This window comes from Macrosteles quadrilineatus, unplaced genomic scaffold (genome assembly GCF_028750875.1).
Source record: "Macrosteles quadrilineatus isolate MER2022 unplaced genomic scaffold, UCM_ALF_1.0 Scaffold_2__2_contigs__length_208266976, whole genome shotgun sequence".
In the NCBI taxonomy this organism is placed as follows: Eukaryota; Metazoa; Arthropoda; class Insecta; order Hemiptera; family Cicadellidae; genus Macrosteles; species Macrosteles quadrilineatus.
In genome coordinates this window covers 47,827,441-47,838,843 of record NW_026542595.1, presented here as the reverse complement: position 1 = coordinate 47,838,843, position 11,403 = coordinate 47,827,441, and the positions used below count along the sequence as shown (strand labels likewise).

The 11,403-nt window shown below is 35.0% G+C and overlaps 1 protein-coding gene across 10 annotated transcripts in view; it reads right to left on the bottom strand.

Annotated features, from left to right (window-relative positions):
• LOC128987600 (phosphatidylcholine:ceramide cholinephosphotransferase 1-like) overlaps window positions 1–11,403 on the bottom strand; it is a 156,368-nt gene that overhangs the window by 12,586 nt on the left and 132,379 nt on the right. For all 10 annotated transcript variants that reach the window (XR_008490253.1, XM_054408537.1, XM_054408533.1 and 7 more), the window contains one exon: window positions 6,792–6,967. Coding sequence is in view for 9 of the 10 variants with exons in the window: in XM_054408537.1 (XP_054264512.1) it covers window positions 6,792–6,967 (176 nt within the window). In the remaining variant the exon portion in view is untranslated. The remainder of the gene's footprint in view (window positions 1–6,791; window positions 6,968–11,403) is intronic.

The window sequence follows — 11,403 nt, the reverse complement described above, 5'->3', positions numbered from 1 at the left end:
AGGTCAGACAAAATTCTTAAATAGCAGCATAGGTTGAGTTTGGTATTTAATTAAGGTCTTAGTTAGTAGAACACATTGCTAAAAACCCGAACTCAAACGGACAATTGAGTCAAAAATGCCAGCCGTTAAACTATTTCTTGAATCTGCCATTTTGAATCTTTGAGCAGCTGTAATTTTTTACTCAGTTGTTCTATTGAGCTCAAATTTGCAGTATTGTATTCTACTACATAAGACCTTTAATTTGATGTGCATGTTGACCTTAGATGCTTAGTTAATAATTTTCTTCCGAATTATCGCGGTTGCCCCTTGATGAGGTAGCGTAGAATAGCAATGCAAATTCAATGAATCTTTTAACATCTGTCATTTTTTATTTAGTTGTCCTTTTGAGTTCGGATTTGCGGCAATGTATTCTATTAACTAAGACCTTTAATTAGATACCAAACTCGACCTATGCTGCTATTTAAGAATTTTGTCTGACCCCTCGTGGGCCATCCCCCTTAAGGCATAAACAAGTGATAATAGCTTAAAACAATAGACATTTATAGCTATTATTTATATACCAAGTATTGAAGAGTGATGTTTTTTTGAAGAGTTAAAGAGTGGCGCATATATTGTTTCGTTTACAGCACTGTTCACTGCTAGCTGCAACTCATCCAAATTTGCGTCCCACTGGTTCTGATTTTTGTGGTAAACAATTTGGAAAATTGCTTTCAAATTCCTGAGATACCGTTCGCTTTTGTTTTGCCTAGGAACCATCGGGATTGTTAGCCGGTGAACTATTCCTTTATTGAACAAAAAGCGTTTAATCTTGCTGCTTACGAAATATTTAGCATTATCGCTTACTATTTCTTTGCATACAGAAAAATGTTTAAAAACGTTATTTTCCATCGCTTTAATTATACATTTACTAGTACATTCTCTCAGGGGACAGAGCCAAGTAAACTTGCTATAGTCATCCACAACAATCAACAAATATTTATTTAAATTTTTAGTTCTTATCAATGGACCATAGGTGTCTATGTAAAGTTTATCCATAGCATTGTTAGACACTGAAGTAACGAGAGGTCCGTTATATACTCGCCTAGGAGGTTTTCCTTGTGCACACAGCTTACAACTTTTTACTCTTTTTGTCACTTCCAGTATTAATCCAGGCCTATAAAAATACTGATTTATTTTCTTCACAGTTTTGAAAATACCTAGGTGTCCACCGATGTAAGAATCGTGAAAGTATTTAAAAACCATGTCTAGTAGCATTTCCGGTAAATAGATTTTCTCCGCACTCTTATTAGAACTCCTTGCTTCATTGAAAAATTGTCTTTAGCTTCACCATTTTTCAAACACGATAGAATGTTTCTTACTTCCTGGTCCTGTAGCTGATATTCCTTTAGCTCTTTAAAACTTAGAGGAAAATCCTTGATATTGTTGCATATATTGACTACTTTGTTCATGTCTATATCATACTGTACACTTGGCATTTTTGACTCATTTAATTTGATTTTACTTAGATCTATATTTACAATATTTTTTACATTATTTACATTAATTTCTGGTTCCATGTCATGCTTATCAAATATTCTTGATAAGAAATCTGCGATTACATTGTCTTGGCTTTTTACTAACACAATCTTAAATGGCAAAGACAAAATAGTACCGACCCAACGCCCTAGCTTACCTAATTTCTTAAAGTGACTGAGTACAAATGCTAGTGCGCTGTTATCAGTGATAAGAGTGAATTCTCTGACTTCTAACAGCTTCCTGAACTTGTTGATTGCGCAAACCATTGATAGCGCTTCCTTTTCATATATCGATAAACATTGTTTGCTATCTGAGAATTTTGTAGAATAGAATGCTATTGGGTGGTTTATGCCGTCCTGATTTTGTAAAAGGCATGCACCGCAGGCTCTGTCACTGGCGTCTCAATGTAAAATATGGTAGGTCGTAATTAGGTATAGACAAGACTGGAGGCTCAATTATGCTTTGTTTAAGCTTCTCAAAACTGATTTGACATTTTTGTTCCAAATAAACGTTTTGTCTTTCCTCCGTAGATCAATAAACATTGACCAATAATTTGTCATGCCTAAAAATCGACTGAGAGCTTTGGCATCTGTAGGTGGCTTAAAATCTCTTATTGCTATGACTCTATCAGGATCGATTTTGATTTGGTCTTTAGATACCAAGTACCCCAAAAACTTAATTTCTTTAGATACAAAATCAGCTTTTTCCGGGTTAACAGTCAAGTTGTGGGCATTTAATCTGGTTATTACTTCTCTTAAATGAATCATGTGCTCTTCATAAGTCTTCGAGTATATAATCAAGTCATCTACAAAATTAATAACGAACTTAAATTTAATGCCTTCTAATACTTCATTCATGTAACTGCTTAGCAACGAGGAACCTAAATGTAGACCGTAGGGTATCCTACAAAATCTTAGCTGTGAAAAAGGGGTTACAAAGGCTGTGTAGTCCCTACAATCTTCGCTGAGTTTAATTTGATGGAAACTGTTGCACAAGTCGATTACGCTGAAGTATTCACTCCCTTGCAAGTAGTGGTAAATAGCATGCATGTCGCCTATAGGATAATTGACTCTTTCTATCTTCTTATTTAGCTCGGAATAGTTAACAACAAGCCTGTATTTGTCACTGTTTGGTTTTTTTACTAAAAACGTTGGACTTGCGTAACTAACTGGACAGAGGAGGTTCAACTACTCCTTGCTTAAGCAGGTCGTCTATTAAGTCCTTCATTATCTGCATTTTATGTGGGTTAAGCTGGTAAGGTCTTAAATTAACTGGGTCCTTATCTTTGAGCTTAATTGTGTACTCAAAATTTAAGGCTTTGCCTATTTTATCAGTAAACACATTAGGGAATTCTGTTATCAATTTAGTGACATCCGATAACGCTTTGTTACATCCAACTTTTATTTTACTGTCTGAAGTTTTATGAACAATCACAGACGCATTACTTGCAAACTCTAATTTACAATCCGGCTCAAACCCAAAACTATATCGGTCTTCACTTAAATTTAGCAACATTTGGCTTTTTCTTATAAAGTCTGCACCGAGTATTACATTCCAGGCTAAGCTCTTAGCTATTACAAAGTCCATATACCAAGAAAATTTATTTATCTTAATCTTCGTCCTACACCTGCCTATTATTTCAATAGCTGTATTTACTGCTGTTTTACAATCAATATCCGCATGGGTTATTTCAGTTACAATATTCTTTGCTGTTAAAAGTTCTTAGCATAAACTCATTAATTAAATTTATTGAACTTCCCGTGTCAATTAATGCATTTTCCAACACTTTCTTACCAAAACTTACTTTTAATGTAGGCAAAGTACTATAACATTGTTCCTGTCTATCTACTATAGAAATTAACTCATTTTTTCACATTTTGTTTAAATTTCTTCTTTTCTACATTATTAAGAAAACGCTTCCTTCTTTTTTGGTTGAAAAACACTAGTGATGGAAAGTGGGAGAGGTCCTGATTTAATTTTGTTCTGTCAAAACGCTCCCCTGAGGCCCGTTTTTTGGATCATACTTAGTGTTAGAGCTTTGAAAATGATTTTTGTTAGCATTGTTGTTACTACTACGCTGAGCATAACAAGATTTTGCAATGTGTCCTAGCTTTCCACACGAGTAACACTTCCTAGGAGTTGAGGAAAAATTCACGTTTGCACTCCTATTTTGATAAGGCGGCAACTTAACATTCTTACTTTGTCTAAAATCCTCAAAACGTACATTTTGGTCGAGAATGCACAACTTACTAAGCTCTTCAAATGTTGTAGGATTACTTGCAAAGACTGGACGACTTCTAGTTTCTGGATTCAGTCCTATTTTAATTAAATCAACCAAGTCCTTTTCAGAAAAAACATGTTTTTAACATCTCTGAATTTTGTTTAACTTCCAAAATGTACATATTTAAGGGCTCCCTATCCTTTGTGGGCAAGTCACAAGTTCTCTTTTTAGGCTCTCCCTCAGCCCCAAGGGTACAAAATAATCTAGTAGCAAAATATGCACACTTTCAAGAGATTTACCCATTTGTTTACATTCTACTAGCCTATCATACAGGGGACCGGTTGTATAACCCAAAACTGTGTCAAGGATTTGACGATAAGAAAGGTTTGATTCCTTATCTAACTCATTGTCCTGATAAAATCCAAAAGTTCTTTTACATTTAATCCATTAGTTGGCTTTAAATATTTTCACAGATTTTCTATAGGATTAGACAACTTAGCAAACATGTGTGATTCAATACTACTTGATTCTTCTTTGGACTCTACTGAGCTATTTAATTTTGACTTCTAATTCCTCTCCTTCCTCTACCGTACCGATTCACTTAATTTACGTTCGATTCCTGATTCAAGCTCCTTATCTACATCTACTTTCTTTAGGCTATTGTCACATTCTAACAGGGACTGTTTAGCTTGTTCAATTAGCTTTTTAACTTCTTCACTTACTTTAAAATTGCTCAACATATTGACTCTTAATTTGTAATGATTTAGTTTAGCTTTACATTTTAAAAAATCAACTACTCTTTTACTCTTGATGCAATCTTCGATTTTAACTGATAAATCCGCTGTAGCTACTTCGATGGTACTAATTTCTTCGGCAACTACAATCAGTTTATTTAAGTTTATAGGGTTAGGATCTATATTTAATTTTAGAACTGATCTCAATTGTTTTCTCAATGTGTCTACGTTTGTTGAAGAATCTACTTTTACACCCCTAACTGTCAATTCATAAGTTAGTTCAGTCTTTAATAATAAATCCACATGAGACCCCATTGTTCTTCTCAATTAAAATAATCTTGCTACTGTAAATAATTATCCTTCTTTACATAAAAAAAAAAACAAATTAATCTTCTACATTTCTTGGGTTTTGGAGGGTATTTATTGGGTAATAATAGTTTTTTTTTTATTTTTTACCCTAAAAACATAAAGTTTTGCAATAACTATTTTGTAGAGCTCAAAAAAACAAATAATTTAGCAAAGTAGAGTGTTGTTATGCGTTTAATGGTCAAAACTATTTATTTCATACTAAACTATTCACATTTCACTAAAACACTTAATAACCTTCCATATAGCAGCAATCCTAAGCTGTTTGCTAAACTCTTGTTATTATGTTGCTAAACTCTTGACACTTATAAAGAGACATTTTAATAAAAATCCAGGCAAATAGAAACTCACTTAGTCTGCAGGTTTGCTCTGGCGGGGGTATTTTCATATTACAGTAGACCCCCTCTTAACACTTTGGCCATGCATGCCGAGTAATCTCGTCACCACTAGCACTTTCTAGAGGTGCGACGAGTATACTCGTCAAAGCGCTGTTTACAAACTATTGTTCCAGTGTGAGATTAACTATGCCGTAAGAAGTTGTTTCACTTACCACATATTTTGCCAGTTTTATACTTCAATCCGGTATAGTTCAATTTTAGATCCAACTAATTTATCAGTGGTGGGACTGTTCCAAATTTATTGTAGTGTGGGGAGGCTTGGATTTAGTGATTTTTTTCTTAAGATGCTAAGATGCTTTTTTCTTAAGAGGCCCAGATTGTATTTCACATTACTTCAGGCTAGAGACCTAGGGGTTGCGGCATTATCACTTAGATAAAATGCATTGGTGATTTGGCAAGGATTTGAACCCGGGACCTCGAGGGGTAGTCCCAAGATTTAGTGATATGGAATAGAGTAACGATAATGACTGAAGTGTAGCACTGTGGAAGGAACTGAACCTCAAAATTGCGCTTGACCCCATTTTTACGGTATTTTTTATGGTGTATTCGGGTACTTCGCCCCTGCTTTTCCCTCAATTTGGTCATACTGAGGGCCTGCTAGCAGTTTTTTTAGTTCTATTATCTGATGGGTTCTTGTAACACTACGTCCACAACTAGCGGGATGCAGTGTGAAACTCAATTTAATCGTTTTCGTGCACGCATTCACGCAGGACATCAGCCGCTCCCGCGACCGCAGTGAACGTGTTAACCGACCTTGCACTAACTGATAATCTGATTATCCACCGTCACTCGTAAAATTTTACAGTTTGTTTTAACTGACCTTGTTTAGAGAGCAGTTCGGTTTAACCGCCGGAATTTCGGCAATTCCACTCCCATGCTTGGTGATAGAATCAATACGCTAAACTCTTCAGAATGTTACTAAGAATACATTTTTTTGTATTTATCCTAAAAAATAATTGCATATTGTTATAAATGAACATCCTGTTCATAACAAAATGGTTGCTTGTATCTTTTGAGAATAAAATCTGTACTGAATTACGATTGATCTAGAAAGTATAAATTAATATTACTGAATATATTAAAATAAGAATTTTTATTGACTCTTGCCTACGACTATAATTTATTCCACTGAAAGTATTATTAAGTTATTTGACTTTAACGTGTTTTGGGTTTATTTGTAACTCTTCTATCGTTAATAAGTTACTTAAGAAAAAAAGGAGATAGGTGTAGTTTATTTTGTAAATAGTGCTCACAAAACTTCAGGTAAATGATTATATAATTCCAAATGAATAGCACTTAACTTTTTTAAGTAATTAGGGGTTGCCTGTTTTAACCAACCTTTTGAGTTGTCCAACCTAGGTTCCATTAGGGTCGGTTAAGAGGAGGTCTACTGTAATTGATTCTTCAAGAACACCAAGCAAGTAACACATATGACAGCAGTAAAAATATAACTTCTTAATAAAACAGTCAAGCAATTAATGTATACTATAGGTAGTCATTAGTCAACTCTCGCTAGCTCAAATCTGGGTAGGAAGTAAAGATTTAGATTGATTGTACCTTGAGTGATGCGTGGTTGGCGAGGGTGTGATATATCCAGAAGATCCGAGTGGTGACCCAGTAGGCGATGATGACATCCACAGTGTAGTGGCCTCGGGCAACCAACACAAAGATTACACCAACAAACGAGGCAACAAATGAGGCCCAATGAAGCGGCCACAGCCTTTTTGGAGAGTCTGCAAAAACCGTAAGATACACTTATTTTTAGTTACTCAACAAAATGGATAAGAACGAGTAGCGGCTGGTGAGAGGGCTTTGTATATTTTAACACACAAACAAAAGCATACTATGATTCAAGTTTGTTATCGAATTGACAAAAGTATTGTACATCTTTAATTTTTAATGACAAACTCACAAATATGTAGGCAGTGGCGGCGCTTTACCTGAACAGTAGGGTGGGCCTTAGTGGGACATTGCGGGGTGGGATCATTCGGTATGGGGGGGGGGGGGGGTTGTTGAAATTTTTGTTATAAATTAAATCATTTGAGGAACCTGATTGTAAGTTGGGTTCGTTAAAAAATTTTAAAGTTATTTAAGCCTCTAAATTTAATATTTCAATGATGGCAAGAATTACATTTTTTAATAATAACTGACAATTCTGAAGATTGCAGTACCGTTGATGCAGGCCTAACCCCATTTGAACTTGAACACAAACACACTTCACAATAACATCACCATCACGCCTTTAAATTTATGATCACTTAAACCGTAATATGGGTACTCTAATAAATCTGTACGAATAATATCACAAAACTTACTAAAAACAACATACACGGCGGGATGTAAACAAAGCTACACTAGCGCTCAGCACTCCCAGCGAGAATATTGAGAATCAATGTCCAGTGGGCCAGCTCAAATCGGCCCACCCTGCTCCATATACCAATGCATTGTTCCCTGATAGCAGAGACGGCTATGCTGATAGTCAAGCGCCGCCGGCTGGCGTTGCCTTGTCCTTTACGTTTTATGGTGACTAGAAGGGCCCGAAATCTGTGGCCCTCCAATGTGTTACGAGATGATTGCATTGTATTTCAACAAAAGTTATGACCCGTTGAAAGTTCAAAATTAATTTATATGGCAGTTAATTGAATAATATCAACCAAATAACATATAAAGTATTTAAAAATATACTTTACTGTTTATTTTGGGTGGGCCCAGCCTACTTGGCCCTTATGGAAGCGTCGCCACTGTAAGTAGGGTATTTGGTAGTCAGTGTCAAAAAATTTTAGGAGATTATTATGCAAAAAATTTTAAATAAAATTACGGAATTTCGATAGTTATATCCCACTCCTTTTTTTAGAAACAGCTACGATTAGATTTTTCAAAATTTCTTGGCATTGCCTATTGAATTCTCCTTTTTCAGCTTTTAGCCACTATAATGATAATTTCCATTGCTTTCAATCCGTTGCCCACGGGACTGGGACCACATGGTCAGATCAGAACCATGAAAAGGTCAGATGATCCAAGAACATATAAAATGATTGATTAAAACAGGCATTTCTTGATTGCGGAACATGATGATAATGTTACTATGATCACCGGGAACTTTCCAGATCATGCAACAATTAATTGTGGAAGGTAAAGATGATGTTTCCTTTACCGCATGAGATATTCAGGAGTTTCCACGGTCGCATAGACCCCTAACAACGATAAAGTTTCTGTGATTGCTAAAGATGATGATGATGTCCCCAAAAGTTTGGGAAAAGTTTTTTATTTGTCTGCAATTGTGGAAGACAATGATAATATCGATACATCCAAGGGGATGTATTGATTTTTAAGGGGAGTTTCAAGATTTTGCCGCGATCGCCGAAGACTGATGATTCCTTCCCGAACTGTCGGGTTTGTCTAGGATTTTTTAACTATCCTGGAAGATGATGATAATGTTTCCGTGACCGCAGGAAAAGTTCAATATTTTGCCACGATCATGGAGGATAACGATGACAGCGCAAAACGATGATGATGTTTCCGGGCGTCCCCATCTTAACTAATTGATAATTGATAATAATTGATAATTGATCAAGGCGGATAAACAAAATTTTGCCACGATTGCAAGAGACGGTAATGATCTCCATACGACCATGGCAAATAGTCACGAAATTAGGCAGAAAAATTGTTACCGATAGGTGATGGAACGGACGGATTAAGTGAGGAGTCAGACTAGCCAAGGTTGGATTAGCGGGGTTCTAGTGTATAAGAAAAAGTTTAGTTTGTTAAAGTAGAATCCATTAAAAAACCTTGTATGTGCCACAACTTGTTTAGGAAATTTTGTTATAGGCTAGATCTAAAAAAAAAATTGAATGGTATAACAAACGTCCGCATTGGTTCTGAGCAATAAAAAAAGAGTATGGAAAAATTGGCATTTAAATGGTTTATTTTCACACAACACCAGTTTATAGAGAAAAATTTGACCCAAGATTTATTGGATGGTTTTGATAGGAAATCTTAAATCTTTGGCTGAACACGTTGGATTTGATAGTAAGGGACTAACATCTTATCTCAGCATTGTTTACTCTGCAAAACGGACGCGTTGCAGAAAGTCAACAGTCCCGGAAGGTCAAATAATTTATACCTGTGCCGCTAGCTCAAAAACTACAATGTTTGCAGTGTCTGTAGATCAAAAATCCCAGTAAGTCAAATAGTACAGTCCGGGCTAAAAACGTAGTCTATGTTAAAGCAATTGACTTATTGGGAATTTGACCTAATGCAACAGCAGTTTTAATATAACGAAATAAGATAAAATATAAGTTCAGTTTCGCTGAGTCAACAGTGCCGGAAGGTCAAAAGTATAATCTGTTAAAAACAACGATAGTCCTCTCGACGCATGACTTCAATAATTTCGTGTTTTGGTGTACTTAAAGTTGTGCTAAAATTTTGAAATTTTGCACAGAGCTTCTTGGTTAGTCCTACTCGATGACTATTTTGTTGGAACTTTAAACTATTTACCGATCTAATTAATAAAAATTGATATGTATGGTGAAATAGTTTTAAATCGTGATTTCTAACATGAAAAAGTTAGCATGCGAGATTTTTTTTTGTTTTTGGGTTAGAGAGGTTTTGTCTGTGGCAAAGTTGTAGCCAAAAGTGTGATGCGTAAAATATATTTTTTTGGATTTTTTACAATCAGTGGTTCAATAGATAACTTAGGTTGAAGAGGACGAATAATTTAGCATTTCGCAACGCATGGAAAGAACTACATCGTACGATGCGACTGCTGAGTGGACTTTTAATTTTACAGTTCTAAGGACAAGAAAAAGATGAATATACAGATCACCAGTACATTCATATTATTTATAAAACATCTTTCTGTATTACCAGCTTACATTTTTCACTTATAAGAATACATCATAAACAGGGTGTTAAAAATAAGCGGGGAGATACTTATTACTAATTTTTTACATACAAATATTTATCTTTACACTTTTCCAACCGATTTTTATGAAACTTGGTACCTATGTATGTTAAGGTAGGAGAGACCCATGTTATAAAAAGATGCATCTCGATTCACCCTAAAATTTCAAAATTTAACACTTAACTACAATATAATATACTTTACTACACCACAATATTTACGTATCACCATAAATCTTTAATGAAATAAAACGTTCACATTTTTAAAATCCAAAGTAAATCAATATAATTTTTATTTTTTGAAAATATAGTAAAAAAATAAGGTGGTGTTAAAATAACGTCAGGCGAGTTTCGATCTGGGTGTTTCAGGTTTGAACCTAGGAGGATTTAACATTAATTAACATTAATGCTTAATCCTCCTAGGTTTGAACTGATTGAGAGGAATACATGAAACCGAAGGGGGGAGGTAGCAACAAGTGCACTAGTATTTACTATAAAATAGTGTCCAATTACAATTTGATGGATTTAACCAAAACCTTTTCTATTTCACTTATTTTTAGCTGTTAAATTTCAAACGATACGTTTTAGCCTACATCATTAACATTATTATCATCATCATCGTTTGAGTTTGGGTTTGCGGCAATGTATTTTTGTGAATAAAACCTTTAATTTGATACCAAACTTGACCTCTGCTGCTATTAATTGACTGTATGGACTAATAATTAACAGCTGTGTCTAAGGATTATGTCGGCCTTAGTCACTAACAGGACAACAAGATCGCTCCACTCATCACACACTCATTTCCATTCATACTTGGCTTAAAATGCATAAATTTGTATGGTCGCCATTTCAAAAACAGGTAAAACAGTATTAAAATTATATAAGAATTTTGTCTCAGTCTTTGTGGTCCATCCCCCTTAAGGGATAAATAATGATAATAGCTTAAGACAGTAGATATTCATGGCTATTATTGATATACCAAGTCTCACTACTTTATCTATATTGTTAAAAAAATATAGCCAATCCAGGACTTTTCAACCATACTGTATAACGCCAACACAAAATTTTTCCGTTGAACTCCTCCGAGTTTTTAGGACGATTTTGACCATTCATGTCTCATTAGAAAGAGCGTGTCACGTACATTTACAAACCAACCTTACTAACCTTACATTTTTTAAATCCCTTGGGCTCAGCCCCAGTGGCTCTTAAAGAACCCATGTTATGCCTATGAAGAACATATTGATTTATTTATATTAGGATCAGCTCA